The following is a 16,665-nucleotide window of genomic DNA, read 5'->3' as shown; positions in this document are numbered from 1 at the left end:
CCCTGACGCCTGTATAATTGGAGTGTGCGCGTTCTCTCTTCGTGGTCGCGTGGATGTTTCCCTCCACATTTACAGTCAGCATGCGTTGAGTATTTGGATGCTATAAATGTCCACACAATAAGCCACTTCGTTGAGCTATCATTTGTGCAAGCCAGGTCGATTCTTTAAAAAAAAAAGCTAAGCTCAGGGGGAGCCTCACCTGGTAAAATAAAAACCCCTTAGTTTTGTTTACATTGAGGAAAAAAGATAACTCGGCTCTACTCGAGCATCGCTCGTCGGAGCCCGGACCGGCTCACGAGCGCCACCTGCTGGCCACCCAACGCAACCACGCATGGAATCCACCATCAGGCAAGCGCTTCAAAGCACGATGTGCAAACACGTTTGTACGGTGGCGCAACAAGCCAACACCATGTTGCACATGGACAGCCCGTTCGTCGATCCACTGGTGGATAAGGGGGGACTCCCCCCCCCCCCCGTCACGTGCAGTGAGGTTTGTTTGACCATACTTCACCACGCTGGTCGGTGCACGTTGAAGGTGGGCAAAGGGGGAGTTGGTAGGTAGGTATAGAATGGCTTCTGCTGCAACATCTGCTACTGCTGGCTTGTTTAGTCCCCCCCATAATTTCCAGGCTCAACCCGGGCTTGGCTTTTAAGGTAGGATCAGATGCATTCTAGACTTGGTCAATGCGGCTCTAAAATTATGTTAACAGGTAAGATAAAATGACATTGGAAGAGATCATTTTAAGTATACTTAAATATGCCAGCGATTCATGTAAATGCTGATCAGTCTCCTGTGAAAATACACCCACGGCCATGACTGCAGTCATTTATATTTGAAATTAAAAACAAATCCCTCTGCCCATCGCTGCGGATCACCCTGTACGCGATCATCCTGCGGGAAAATTACGTAATGCCGAATGACACGGACGTCTCTGAACGTTGAGATGACCGGTTAAACCAAACTCAGCCGGCACGAGTGGACAAGCGTGCAAAAGAAACACCCGGACAACGAGATACTCCACGTAAGTTGGGTTTATTTAGTTTTTTGTTTTTTTAAATTCCATCACCAGTAAACAGACATCGGATCGGCTTGTGATGGCTAACCATGACGCTGTGCAGTGGCTACGCACGGGGTGTACTGCGATCGGACCCGCTCCTCCTCCTCCGGACGCCAACGCACTCAATCACAAACACGGGGGGGCGGGGGTCACCATTTGTAGCCAATAACAAAAAAAACACCCTAAACTTGTTAATTAAAAAAGTTTTACAAAGCCGCAATTAGTACACTCAAACAATTAAGCACGGGGGGGGGGGGGGGCGTGTGCAGCCTTTAATTTTTTTCTTAATGAAGTCAAGTATTTCTTTAACAAAAACAAAATTAGATTGAAATACAAGAACACCTAAGATCACACTTTTTTTCATAACGATCTACAGAAGTTACTCGTCCGCCGTAGCAGCACAGTTAAGTATGATCTAGACGACATTGTACCCAACTCCTCTGCCCATCAAACCAAGACAGCAGCCAGTACAGTTTTCGTTTTCGCAAATACATCCAGGAATCAAACGGTGAAGAAAGCGTTCTGAATAGCAAGAGCCAAAAATAGCAGTTGAGCTGTACGTCAAACATTTGCACATGTAAACACCCTCCTCTTTGAATTATAATTTATATCGTTTGATGCAGCCGGAGAGCTACGCGTTAAGACAATTTAACTTCCCCAAATTCGAGTGAGCGAGCGAGTGGTTGTCTTCCCTAGTAGGATTTCCTGGGACGTCAATACTGGACTTTGGGTCAACTCGTATTGCCCCACAATTCAGGACAATGAAGGTCCAACAGAACAAAATGTGGATGAACCAAACGTTCCTTAAAAGTCTTCTTGGTTATGTTTTTTTTAAACCAAAGCAGCTGGAACCTCAATGCAGTCAGATTCTGCTTCCTCCCCACTCTGCTTTTAGGATCTTTTTTTTCAGGTGGAGAAAATAAACAGGGCTGTCAAATTCCGTCGGCGCATCCACACATTTCTTACTGGGCACCCACAATCGTCAAAATAACAAGACCTAATTCCCAGTGGCATGTAAAAATCAAGACGTTAAAACTTCATTAATTTGTTCACTTTCACATTTTTAGCCAATAACACCCTGTGCACAACACACATCAACGTGACAAACTGGTCGGGGCCCACGGTGTTGGTTTTGATCTGAAGAAGCAAGAACTATGGTCAGTCAGCAAGAGGCCAATAGCGCCCAATAAAGTACGCAGTGCGATGCGCTGATCAAATGCTAAATGCTCGGAGCACAGTGCGCCGGTACCCGATGGATTGTTAGGATTTCCTTTTCAAACAGCACCCAACCACTGCAGTCCATTTCTCCCGAATCCGGTTTCTGCCCACGAGGGGCAGGATGCGGTGTGCTATGCACACGCACGTTTCCCCGCGGCCGATGGACTTGCTTTAATAAACTGCAAAGGCTAGCGGCAAAAGAACAATCTATAAACTGCAGTAGTTTTCCACTTTTCCAAATTACTGTAATTCCATTCTAAGCTTTAAATGCTCATTATCAAAGCAGCGTGGACAATGGAAATGCGTTTGACGAATAAGGAAACCCCAAAATCCCAAAGCTATTTTTAGTGCAATGGTGAACGGGGGGGGGGGGGGGGGACACGGGGGAAGCATGTGAACGTCAACGGGCTGATAATTTTTAAAAAATAAACCGAAAAAATAATTTTACTGGTGTTACTGTAAGCGGGCACTGCCAAACTTGTTATTTCCACCTCACATCACCTAAAGCATGCAGACGCAACACGAAAGAGCCACCTAAAGAAAGCCACCCACAGCTTAAACGCAGGACAAAAAAAGCAAAGTTTTTTTGTTTTAAAAGGTCTCTATTATCATTTATTTAATGTAGTTATGTAATCTAATCTGGGGTTGACTGAAACTGCTCCCCCCTTTTATCTGGTGAATGAAATTTTCTGACCGGCTGCCTGGCTGGGGTGTGGGGGGCAGGGCACAGGGGGCTTGGGGGGTGGGGGTCGGGGTGCAAGGAGAGCGGCCGAAGGGGAGGCTGGGGGATTGGGGTGGGAGGGTGGCCCGGCAGTGGGGGTTTGGGATGGCGGGCGGGAGTTTTGTTTGGGTGGTGCAAGGCCTAGTTCTTCTCGTCTTCGGCATCTTGCACTGGTTCCTTGCTCTCTACGGTCTCGGCCTCAGCTGAAAAGAACACATGCAACAAAAAAAAATTAAGGGCAACCGTTACGACAGCCCCATCAATTCAGCCCTCCCGGGGAAGGGGGAGGGGAGTGGAGGGGGGGGGAGCCTTTGTTACACGCCCCCAACGAGCCACATCGCATGATGCATTAGCAGTCTTCTCCCACCATGGCCTTGCGAGCGGTCCACACAAACAGCAGCAGCGGCACAGCAAATTCTCCAAACGAAGAAACGTAACGCCGCGAAATAGGCTCCTTTGGGGTCAAAAGTGTTAGCGTGCATTTCAACCATCGATACCGCATGCGTTTTTTTCTTTAATCGTTCATTGAGTGTATTTACTCTGGCTAAAACTACACTGTGCTCACGGTTTCCTGTGCTTGTTATTAAATGTCAACAGCTCAACATCTTAGTTTTGTGATTTGGGGGGGGGGTTGCAAAAACAGAATCCCTTCAAAGAGATGCAGCTTCAAAGTGAGGGCAAGACGGCTTCAAACGGGCATCCAGGTTACATGAGCACGGCAGCACAACAGGGTGAGGACACACGGTTGACGGTAAGAGGCAGCAAGGAGAGACTAGGAGCTCTTACAACAGAAGCCAGATGGGCATGATGGTTCCTTCAGAATTCTGACAACAAGACAGCACACACTGATGAGACACACTCGGAAGACAGGAGACGTGAAGGAACGTTTCAGCCTGCCAAATAAGCACCCAATGGCGGAGAACGTAACCAACGGTGCCACAAAATACAGCCTCTGGTGAGAAATGTGACAACGGCTCTCGGATGTTGTCTGGTTCTAACCACGAGCTGTTCAGCATGATATTCGACACTTCGTTCCACGTGCTGGGGGGGGTGGGGGGAGGAGGGGCTTCGTCACCAAAGCTCCCAGCATGTGGAGCGGATACGTCAGGCATCATTCTGAACAGCATGCAATAACCCGAAAACGCATCACAACTAAAACAGCACGACCGCAAAAACCTGCACAGCGGCATGAACAACAATCGTTTAGTGCATCCAACAGAAATCTGCTGTGCACAACGAGCAAACATTATAAACACTTCAACCATAAAGTACGTAAACACGCGAGGGATGTGCGTTTCTACACAAACGGCTTGTAGTACCGCAGGGCGTTACGTTGGCAGCTGTAGGCGGGTGCGGCCGGAAGTGGCCACGAAGCGCGCAACCGACAACTCACCGTCGCCTTGCATGTCGGACGTCCACAGCGTCAGGTTGTCCCTCAGCAGCTGCATGATGAGCGTCGAGTCCTTGTACGAGTCTTCGCTCAGCGTGTCCAGCTCCGCGATGGCGTCGTCAAACGCAGTCTTGGCCAACCTGCAGCATGGTGGTGCGGGCGACACCGGCAACGACAAAAAAAATCAACGGCAAGCAAGCGCCGACATCACCGCCACCCCCCCCCACCCCACGGCATTATTACCCGAGCGGGAAACGCGACGCCTCACCCACTCCTCCTCGGCGAGTGCGCAATGTTTCGGTTGAGTCCAGCGAGGCTCGGGTGTTTGTTTTCAAACGGCAATAAGGAGCTTATTTTTAAAGTCATCACTCATCAAGTGTGCACAGCCGTACCTACTGCAATCCCCTTTCTAATCTTATTGCGTTGCAGCAACGGGGGCCCCCGCAGTTACTAATGTGGTTTCCTCTCCAGCTCCTAACACACGAGGGCAAGAGCAGGCATGTTTCTAGCTTCGTCCTCACAGACCAAACCAATTTTTGTCAAAAGTGAAATTCCACTTTTTATTGCAGACGGAATATCTAAGGTGGAGAGAAGTGTGAAATCAGATTTTTTTAAATTTCTCTTTCTGGATAAATGCAATCGACGACTGGTCATTTTCTAAAAAGAATGCTTTAAATACAAATTCCAGCTGCTCCCAGCACAAAAAAGCATGCAAGATAGAATACAAAATACATAAATAAAATCGCTCTAAGGTATACGTGCACCTATACTACACAAGTCTATGGCTTTGTTAGCAAGAATGAAGTCTTTCATAGCTAAGGCCACGCATTTGATGATAACACCCGAGTGATGGCAGTGTCGTCACTCATTATTTTTATGTCATTGCAGCGACATCAGAGCAGGAGAAGAGGATTGATGTAATTTTCTGATTAAAGCTTAAAATTAATATCAGACAGCTGAGGAGACATCCTGGGTACACATCTACAAGCTGAGATTTGATATGCTGGGTTACACGTTTATTCAACACAAGATTTATCAGCTAATCCCAGGAGACAACAGTCCTTAAAATTGTAGTGCTGTCACATGTGCATATACACACACACAGAGTGCACCATGGGGATCCCAGTATGGTATCTTCATTTGCGTCACCCCACACAACGTCTAAGGTTAATTCAAGCCAATTCTGGACAAACCTTACACTGTAACTAGAGCCTAGTATTGTTTTTTTTTTACGTCTGCGCATCTCATGAAGAGTGATGCAGACAGTGCATGTCTGCATTTGCCAAACAAGAAAAAACCCCAAGGTTCCAAAGTATTTGATTGGTAGACATTGCACACAGGTGCGCACTTGTCACCATGCCAATAACAAAAAAAAATCACAAAAGCCAAAGCCCTAAACGTGTTACTGCAGCGGCCAATGAAAAATGTGTTGTTCCCCATTTGGTACAAAAAGCATAGAAGCAACCAATGTACAACAATCATTCCACGAGGAAAGGGTTATTCAACTGGTGGCCCCATAGGCCATCAAGCATCTTAAGTAGTCCTCTTGAGAGATATGGCTCTGAGGGACGGAGATAATGATTTGTGACGTGAAAGAAATAAACAATACTTAAGACACTAGGAGAGAGGCACAGATTAACGGGCACATGCCCGACGCTGCGACGTCCTGCGACTGATGGGCGAGATGTGACGTGACGTGGTGCGCCAGCAACAAACTAGTTTCATTGCGTGGCCCAACGGCAAAATACAGTTGAAGCACCCTACCACACACAAAGGGAACTTCACAGGTACGGTGACAGCGTGTGTGTGTATGTGGCAGACACGTCCCCCCCCCCCACCATGCACTCACTTGCAAGCGCGGTCGGGCGAGTTGAGGATCTCGTAGTAGAAGACGGAGAAGTTGAGCGCGAGGCCGAGGCGGATGGGGTGCGTGGGTGGCAGCTCGGTGGTAGCGATGTCACTCGCTGCCTTGTACGCCACCAGGCTGTTCTCCGCTGCCTCCTTCCGGTCATTGCCGGTGGCGAACTCTGCCAGGTACCGGTGATAGTCGCCCTTCCTGCAGTAGCATCGCGTCACCCATGACACTTATGTTTAGCGCGTAATTTATTTTGAAACCGTCGTCGCGATGGCGGATTGTAAAATAATAAAGGCAATGTTCTGTCACTGGACCAATGTTTTCCATCAAATTTTGTTTCAATTATTGAAGGCTAAAAACGGTACTTTCTTATATTTTTACGGTTATACGGTCCATTAATTTTTCCCAGTCAACGAAAGTTCACCAGACCTCCACCTTTCAAATGGGTGAAAGATCCCGTATACCGTCCCAAATTGGTTGTTTGGTGGCAGCTGCGTTTACACGCCTATGTGAAAAAAACAACCAAACCGACTGAAAGTATCAGCAATCTCACCATATATCTGTTTAAATAAATATGTCTGCTAATGAAACGCCCTTTTCACCGATGTATTAATCAGAGCTGTGGGTCATTTATTGCACAAACGCAATCTAGGTTAATTGTATTGCTACAAAGGCACGGTGTATAACAAGTGATGCCCTTACATTTTGTAGTAGAAGACCTTAGATTCGCCCGTCATGGCGGCGGGAATCAGGTGCTTGTCGAGCACCTCCAGAATGTCCATGCAGATATCTTTCAGCTCCTTCTCCACCTGGGATAAAGAGGCACCACAAATTCAGAGAAAGCCCTTCAGCAACACACACAGAAATAAACGAATTGGCCACCATTTTTGTGCAACATCATACGCTGTACTAAAATACACTTTACTATTAAAATTGAAAGATCTATAATGAGCTTTGCATGTCAAGTCCTTGAAGGGGGAAAGCCCCAGAGTCAAACATACAATTTCTACCTATAACATTTTGTTATAGGTCTAATACAAAAACAATAATCGGCTAAAGGATCCAAAGCAGTTCCTGGGAACGAGGACACCACAATAGCACCTCACTAACCTATGCAATGCAGGCAACACGATGTACCATATAATTCCAAAGCTTTTAAAAGCACCAAAAGCTCTTTTGAGAGCAATGTGGGTCACGTTCTAAAACGGCGGACACGTGATCGGCAGCCTCGTCCTGTGCACGTGAATAAAAACCACAGGCAGACGTATGTGCGCGCGCGTGCCACTCACAGTCTGCCTGTACTCGCGGATGATCTTGAGTTTTCCCTCGCTGCCCTTGCTCTCCTCCTTCTGCTCGATGGAGGAGATGATGCGCCAGGATGCGCGCCGTGCCCCGATCACGTTCTTGTAGGCAACCGACAGCAGGTTTCGCTCCTCCACCGATAGCTCCGTGTTGAGCCCGGCCACCTTCTTCATCACCTCCACCATTTCTGAACAGAGCAAAAAAAAGATGAGGAGCACAACACGGTTTCAGTGCCGTTTGTCAATTAAAAGCCAACTCACTTGCTGACAATGACGAGTCCTTCAGTCGTCACCAATTATAAAATTATCTAAAGGAAACTACAATCTTGATTTGAATCTTTCGTGACTACAGGAATCCACACTCTTCGGCTCTTTCGGTGAAGTCACGTAGGTAGAAATAAAACAAAAACAAATTTGTGACTTTACCGAAAGAACCAGGGTAAGGAAGCTATAAGGTGACAGTTTTCTGCCGTTTATTTTCCGAAAATACAACTTAGAATGCACTTGCTGCCGATAGTTCAAAACACAACAATACGAATCAGAATCTTTATTTAGATCAGGGGAATCTGGTGAGCTATGATGCCCTTTTTCAGATGGCCTCCTTCCATTTCTTTGAAGGCAAACGATAACAAGTATCACCGTAGGCAAACCACAGACTCTATCAATGTCCTAAAGGTGAGGAATACATATCTAAGTCATCACTGGGAAGCTTTGTTACACTGCAGAGGTGAGCACGAGTCATGTGCTCCCACTATTCGTAGAGAGAAATGAAAGAGCCAAACAAAGGGAGCTCTGCTCCATATACGGCTCGTGCGCAATTGGCTGAGAGCACTGCATGAGACATTTAAAAATGCGCAGTCCTCTCCTGGTAAAAGACCGCAAGTGGAGAATGACCACAGTAAATAACAGATAAGATCAATTACAATGTATCAAGTCCAGATCATAATTTCACGTTAAGATAGTGCACGAATTACTTCACAATTCGACTATTTTTCTAGTTTTAATTACCCCTTGCCATCATGTTCTATATCAACGCTTAAAACAGACATACACATTGAGAAAAAGCAATAAAATCCACAGACGCAGTTCTCTTCTCGTGAAGCACCAATAAAAATCACACTCACCCTGTGCCTGTGCACAATTCTACCCCACCCCCAACACATATGAATTGAATTCCTTAAGGTTGACATCACTCTCAAGCCAAGCTTGCTCAACGAACAAGCCCTGGCGACTTGAGTTGGCACAAATGCTATATGGCATGGAGTTCTGGTCACAATCATAATTTGCATTTTCAAAATGAGCACCACCTGCCTTTAAGCCAGTTTGCATGTCTCGTCTCATTCATTCTTAAAAATAGCGTTGGTAAACCAACCAACTTAACGCGATATCTTGCTCAATGAGCATTGAAGCGGTGCTCATCTCTTGCTCAATGGCGCTCGTGATGGAAATTCTACATTCGAGGCAGGAGGTGAGTCTCTCCAGAGGACAATCATTGCCGACTTTCCCACAAAGTGGTACTTGACCAACAGGCGACAGTTACGTCATAAGGACTTTTAAAAAAAGCTACACATTTTTAGGCCAAGCATTGAAATGCCACAAGGTCATTTCTGCCGCATGCGCACCGCATTGAGAATCTGCGCGGCTGAAATTAACCATTGCTGCAGCCAATGCCTTACACTTTCATTTTCTTCCAGAAACACATAGTAGCCGGAAAATGTGTTTTTAAACACTACAAATTGTGGGTTGTCACAAATACTAAAATCACGATCAACATTTTAGCCATTAAATTTTGAAAATGGACTCCGGTAAAATAATACTACAGTAACAGTTATCTCAAAGCACAGCTGCCCACACGCGAGAATTAATCTGTGTTGCCTTGTCACGCGCAGAACGGCTAAAGCTTGGAAAAAAAGTGACCATTATACACACGTCAGACTGTGGTAAGGGCGTAGGAGGAGGAGGAGGGGGGGGGGGTCGCTTAGCAAGCCATTTACATACGGATGAGCCTGATCTGTATGCACGTCAAGTAAACTAGACTTCTGACGGTTTTGCCAAATTATATTTTTAAAAAAAATTGCCCGCAGTTAAAGGTGAAGGGGGCAAAAACCAGTGCGCAAACTATCGGCAAACCTTTCAACGCGCCGTGCAGAATTGAAATAGAAAATGGCTCCTTCGAAAGAAACTGCAGGTGGCTTCGCAAGGAAGCCGTTAGGACCCCACTGCAATATTAAACTGTTGGCAAGAGCCGACAGTTTGGCAGCTCGCCAGATCGAGGAGACCTGGATGGGAAGGAGGGGGCGCTATGCACAGATTCAGGATGCCTCCATTAGAGCAAAGGAAAGACAACAACACCGCTCGCTACCGAGCAGCGTCATGCAACCCTCGCGCAATCAAACTGCCGAGCGGCAGGCCTAGTTGCCTTGCTGAATAATTGATTTGTGCGGCTTGCATAATTTTGACTGTTGCGGCCCACTGATCGAATGAGTCCCACGGAATGCAATAGGCGAGTGTGGCTGCAGCCTTTGTATCTGGGGGTAGAATCGATAGCTAGCTTTATTAGGCAATCGTTTCCCCTCTTTCAAAGGACGTAAACAGGCCCCACTGCAGCTGAAGGGCACGAATCAGTAATTAGGATTCATTGCCTGCACATCACGAATGTTGCTAGGTAAGCAATTTTATGCTTTCAAAAATGAGAAATGTTCAATGTATGTGTCCAATCACATGGGTCCGATTCCACAAAGCTGCTATTACAGAGCAGACTTTGCAAATTATAATTTTAATCAGATACTTCAAGTGTCTTACGTTTACAGCCCCCTTTCCAGACGTGTAAAACAATAATCCCATGGAGGGCAGGCATTGATTCTCGAATTTTTACAATCGACCTACCATCAAATGTGATCATTAGACCTGACGAGATAATAAAAAAAGGCTACGCTAAGCTTTGGAGCGAGACAGCCTGGAGCACACGATTCCTGCAGAATTCTAATCCGTCGCTCAGTGCCCGGGGCGTGGTGTGGGCCACGGCTAAGGTTGACTTGGACTGGGGCTTGACGGAAGCCTGGCACCCATTACGTGCCGATCAGTGTTCAACAGGAAACAAGATGGGCCACATCCTATGACACTGAACTGCTTCACGTAAATTACCTTACTAAAATGTTTCAATACATTTTCACAAGCACTTGCCCTACCGAGTAAATTTGCCTTATAAATGACTTGACCTGGCAATGAAAGCACGTGAACATTGATGAAGTAAACTCGACTATCTCCTGGCTGGGAAAAAAAATGGATATCCACCTAACAAGAAAATAACTCATTACCACTATTAGCCAAGAATGCCTGTGTAACGCGCGTGACGTCACTCCACATGCCCCCCCCCATGCATTAATATTCATGAGCGGGTGGATTTTTACTCGTGCAAAAGGTCGAGCGGAAATATTTTTTTTCACGAATTCGCTTTAAGTTTGGCGTTTCTTTATTGAAAGTGAATCTAATAAATAATTCTATGCAGCAACAAAGTGGATTTGGTGTCTTTATTTCTTCAGCACTTGAGACAAAAGGTAAGTAATTTATGCAACTACATTATGGTAAAATAGACATTTCTCGGTGCTTTTCCAGATATTGTATCGATTTCCAATTTATTTCAACCCCAGCGACTGAAAGCAGAATGTGATAAAGTATCAGAGCAGTGAATTTTAACAAATTGAAGGTCAGTTATATACAGTGCTACAGTGACATGAAGCGAGGTGTTTTATGACAGTTCTGTGCAAGCATCACTGCCATTAATACAGTGCTACAGTGAAATGCAGTGAAGTGTTTGATGACATACTTACGTGCAAGATTCACCGCCATTAAATTTACACAAAATACAATTATACTCTGCTCAATGTTTTCATAAATATTACAGCTTCCATCCTAGGATGGGCAAAGAAGCGAGTTAAACAGAAACATCCTCTGCCCAGTAAGCACCCTTAACACAGACATTTAAATCATCATGAACATGCAAAGTTATTCTTGCCAGTATGCTCATTAACTCTTTGAAAGCAGTCGTTTTTAGTACGATTATATACTTAAGTCACAATAATGAATGGTGCGGCGATTATGCTCTTTGTTAACAAAATGATCCAAAAATATATTACGCCAAGCGAATGCATTAATACACTGCAAAGGCCACAATTACAGCGCTCTACAAAACACTTATGGATTGGATAGACCATTGTTGGGGACCAGATGAAAATCAATGGGATCTAACCATCAGATGTTTCTACGGCATAAATTATGCATCCCTGCAACGCCGTGCTGCAGCCGTGCGGAGACAAAAAAAAAATAATATCGGTTCAAGCATTATTCGCCCAACTGGTCCACAATGCTGCAAATATATTTTTTACGAAAACAGGGCCAAACAAATCACACCAGTATTTTTGCATTTACTGCCTCAAATTATGATGAGCATTATTAGTAAATCAATCGTGAGGTAAAGCCTGCCCGGCCCAATTACGCAGGAAGCAAGCGATGCCAATTTATTAAACGGAACAATTCACACACCATGGCATGCATGAACCCCAGGGTTATGCAGAAACGTATTGCCAATGTCTTACAAAAACCACCGACAGCTTAGCTTGCCCACGACACCTTAACCAAGATTACCAAATCCTCAGGTAGTCGTTAAAGTCTAACATTGCATTACAATAACAACACAAGGCTACCTGCATTATGCCAAACAATATTTGCAATTGAGAACAAATGGGGAAAAAGCTATTTTTTACATGCCTCTGCATATGAGTGTAACGCTACACGACTAATCAGCTACGCCAGCACACTGCAAACAGCCACTCCCTGGATTACAAGTATGGCCCAGGAATGAAAGCCATCCTTACACAGCCATAAGACCCCTCCCTAGACATGACATCAGCTCCCATTCAGCTCTGAGAAAGTGCTAGCCTCTTTAAGGAAATGCTGGCCACAATTTGAATATAGTATATGCTCCATTGAGCCCTGTGACCTATAAACATTACTTTTAATTTAACTCAAGTTTGTTGAGATGAAAATACACACAGAGCAAGATACGTAAAATGAGCTCTGGAGAATGCCATAAACTTGATTTTAAGATAAGATTACACGACTTTCATTCAAATGGCCTTTATGAAGAAAAACTGTACCGTCTTTTAAAAACTGGTTCGGCACTGGAGTTAAGCTATAACTCTCGTAGTGTTAGTGAAGAAAAAACCCACAGGGCTAATGGTACATCAATTACAACACTGTAGTTAGTTTTATAAAGACGATAATTGGTGAATAGGGTCGTTAACAAATTGTCATGAGTCATCTTTGAAGAATACCACGTTAACAATCGAGAACAAACACGAGCTTGGGGACATTGCTTTGTGTGAGAAGACTGCAAATTATGCAGCAAGAGACGTGTGGGGCCTATGCAGCACTGTTAACACTTACAGCCACAAATAATACGAGTACATTATTCCTTTCTGCACTAAAAATTCAACACGGAATTGTGCAACTTTAAAATTTTAACCTCCAACCTAACAAATTACCTAAAATTAAGCATTAGTGCCATTGTGTATAATGTAAAGAAAATATAAACGTGTGAATACAAGAACGTTACAGTACTTATATTCTCCACGACACTCGGATTTTGAGTTGCCTATTATGTTTTGTGTAACTAGGGCCCATATCTTATACAGCGCCCTTGCCAAAAACTGGCAAATTCACCAGCATCGATTCAGCTTAGGAGACGCTGTCAAAACCAGTCCAGAGTTTGCTTGTACTGAGTCAATACTTTTGACTTTATGTTATGCAAATGTCGTGTTTTTTGTGGAGAAATATATATTAAGGAGACACTGTCGTCCACTTATCTATTTTTCATAACAATGTAGGAATTGCTTCAAAACTAATGTCATGTTTATTCAGAAGATTTAGAAGGGCTTACCCACCAACTTAATTTATCTGCAGTGAGCTCCTTTTTTTAACAAAGCTCTCTGGTGGCTGCATAAACCAGCTGTCGATTCAATTCAATTGTGTAATCGAGGTGGCGGGGGGGGGGGAGGGCACGGTACGGGACATCCGTGGTGCAATTTGGGCCGATGTTCCCCATGGATAACGTAACACGCTTAACTGCATATTCACCTAACCTTTTAATGTGCAGCCCCCCCGCGCCCACTTTGCCAATCACCTACTTGATGAGGGCATGCCCATAGTGTACTTGGGTCTCATGTCTATCAAGATCTGTGGGGGCTATTTGACCACCAGTCACAACGCCGCTCGGCGTGCTGGGTAAAAAGCGGAAAGCATGGACGTGACAACAACAGTACAATGGATTTGCTGCACTGCCCTCTGCTGCCCACCAAGTAACCCTGACCTTTTCATATGGCACTAAATTAACGAACGCGGCTGCCATTGCGGCCGCACCTTGAGGGCGTTATCGACGGAATCCTACTTCCGTCTCGATGGGGAGGGATTGCGAGCGACTGCTAGCGCCGTCGTGAAGAACACTTCTTCCGCCAATCGCAAATGGGGTTTCGCGTCTCGCGGGGCGCAGCAAAAAGGGCGCGGCAAAACCATGTACGGGCACTTTGGGGTTGTGGGGGTTAGGGTTGAGGTTAGGTAGTATATGGGGGGGGGGTCGAAGAGATTTCCCGCTCAAGTATTTTTTAACGCGGCAGTCATTCTCACCGCAGTGTATATGTAACCCAATGCAATTTTTTTTTCATTTCACGTGAGGAAAGAGGGCTCGTGACAGCCGGCGAAGGGTCGTGATGGGAGTCAACCATTCCCGGTGGACACCTCATCACGTCGGTGGCTTGTGGGACTTCCACACCCATACCACTCGTCCCTCTCGGGTCACTCAGAGCAAATAAAAATGAGCGACTCAACACCCCCCCCCACCACCACCACTTCTTGCAGAGATGACTCGTTCTGGGGCGGTGGCGCTCGCATGTCGGCAAGCTGAAGGCATTTCACAATAGGGCACGGAAGATTCCTACGTTGTGGGCTGCAGCCCACCAGGTAGGAATCGAGTTAGGCTTTTTTTGCCAACTCGAAAGTCACCAGTGGTAAAGTATGGTTAAATAACTGCCCCAATACCCACACGCCTTGGGGTGGCCCTCATCCAGCAGTGGACTGACAAAAAGTGGGCAGGGGACATCACAATTTAAAAAGCAATGATTGTCGCCTGGTTTGCACTTCCGTCGGATATTAACGATTCTATACAGTCGTGCGTACTATCTGCACAACAGCTCATCTCGTTTCGACTACCTATACAGTACGTACTGCATTACCGCCTTTGTCGCCTATACTGTCCCAGTCTCATGTGTACCGTTTGTACGGTGGGTTTTGTCTGTCCCGTCTATCGATCGTTTCATTAGGTTAACCTGAAAGCCAACGATAGATGCTTTCTTGCAGGAAAATATGGCCCTAACAAGCCATTGTTTCATTGATTAATCGGTTATATTCTTAATTTCAACGCAAGGGTCAACGCCTTGGTCCATTCAGACCTGAAATTCGAACAGCGCGAATCTATTACATCGATAAGACGACGAATGACCGAAAGCTGATTTATTTAAAGATGTAATTGTAGGATGTAGGTAGGTGAGCGATGCTAAAATAGGCGCAGAAACGACGGGGCCACCTTCGTGGGCTGTAATGCGATAAAGGCCCGGCAACGCCTTTGCCGCACCTTCACACATTTCCGTGACAATTAATGCATTTAACGGGACTCAATTACCACGTTGCAGTCAATTATAACGACAAATGACACATACAATGGACTATCCCGGAGGTTATCGAGAGCCACCATCAATTATTTTAAAAAAATACATATACATTTACGCCTAGAACAATTTACGAGGCTGCAATTTGTTTAGCAATTATCACCAACGATGAAAACATTACGTTAAATGTGTAGCTGCAGCATCTCTAACATTTACTTCAGCGTTCTAATTCAGCAGAGCCATAGCACATGTCTTGTGGGGGGGGGAAAGGTCATGCTGGGGGAAATTAAATCAGTTAAAAAGTACATTCGAGCGGAAAAAATACAATGGTTAAACAAGTTAATAACTCGTATCACGAAAGTTAATTCATTCGGGAAGATGAGCATTCATTTTAAATAAAATCGCGAAAAATGTGAAGGGAAAAAAACGCCCGCGGGCGCTCCCTCTAGGGCGGCCATTTTGAAGAGGCGAGTGAACGAGCGAGAATGCAAATCACTCGCGCGCTATTCTCAATTAAAACACTTTCCAAAAACCCCCTTCACGCCAAAATACTTGTTAAAAAACGTGGCAAACGAAGCCGCCGAAACAAGCACGACATTGTATCCCGCGTTTATAGCGTGTAAATCGCGTTAACGTTTGGCTTCCTCGCCCGCTAACGCAACATCGAGGCGTCTCCCCCCCCCCCTCCTCTCCTCCGCCGCCGCCGCCTCCTCACCATCATAGCGCTCCGCTTGCTCGGCCAGCTTGGCTTGATAGACCTGGTCTTCCCTCTCCTCCATCGCGTTGGCTTTCGGATGCGAGTAGGACGAGACAACGGAGAGAGAGGTGGGAGAGCGCGGGCGAGCTAAGGGTGAGGAGGCGGTGGTGGTGACGGCGGCGACAGCAGCGAGACGCGAAGAGAGCTCGGCTCTCCCTCAAGATGGCGACGCCGGGACACCCTGCCCTCCCCCTCGCCCCGCCCCTCGCACCACTAGGCCCGCCCCCCGCGCCACTATCCCCGCCCCCACCCCCTCTAGCCCCGCCCCCACCCCCTCTAACCCCGCCCCATCCCCCTCTAGCCCCGCCCCACTCCCCTCTAGCCCCGCCCCACTCCCCTCTAGTCCCGCCCCACCCCCCTCTAGCCCCGCCCACCCCCCTCTAGCCCCGCCCTACCCCCCCACACAGGTCCCCACCCCACCACTCCCCCCCCCCCACTTTCCTTACCGCCCACGCACCCCCCCACTCCTCCATCCCTCTCGCCCGTTCCGGCCTGCGAGAATTCCGATCGGCCAATCGGAGCGCCGTTTGTTTTGACGTACGGGGGCGCGTTGGCCAACCGCGCGGGAGATCGTTGGTTGCCACGGGCGACGACGGCAGGTGGGGGGGGGGTAGATGTGGCGCATGCGTAGTAGGGACTGGGCGTGG

At 46.5% G+C, this 16,665-nt stretch overlaps 1 protein-coding gene across 2 annotated transcripts; it reads right to left on the bottom strand.

Moving 5' to 3' along the window:
• Positions 1-1,014: 1,014 nt before the first annotated feature.
• LOC116950168 (14-3-3 protein epsilon-like) lies at positions 1,015-16,209 on the bottom strand. Of its 2 annotated transcripts, none has more exons than XM_032967713.2 (6): positions 15,977-16,209; positions 7,532-7,731; positions 6,945-7,051; positions 6,237-6,443; positions 4,391-4,527; positions 1,015-3,200 (listed from the first exon to the last, which is right to left on the bottom strand). In XM_032967713.2, exons 1-6 carry the CDS (start codon positions 16,038-16,040, stop codon positions 3,139-3,141), a joined length of 777 nt encoding a protein of 258 aa, XP_032823604.1. In that variant the 5' UTR covers positions 16,041-16,209; the 3' UTR covers positions 1,015-3,138. The 2 variants fall into 2 exon arrangements, with proteins under 2 accessions (XP_032823604.1, XP_075928737.1); XM_076072622.1 differs by having other exon boundaries at positions 3,158-3,821.
• Positions 16,210-16,665: the final 456 nt, after the last annotated feature.

The sequence above is a fragment of the Petromyzon marinus genome, chromosome 38 (assembly GCF_048934315.1).
Source record: "Petromyzon marinus isolate PM22_M1 ecotype Great Lakes invasive population chromosome 38, UKy_Petmar_22M1.pri1.0, whole genome shotgun sequence".
In the NCBI taxonomy this organism is placed as follows: Eukaryota; Metazoa; Chordata; class Hyperoartia; order Petromyzontiformes; family Petromyzontidae; genus Petromyzon; species Petromyzon marinus.
This window is presented reverse-complemented; position numbering and strand designations above follow the sequence as displayed.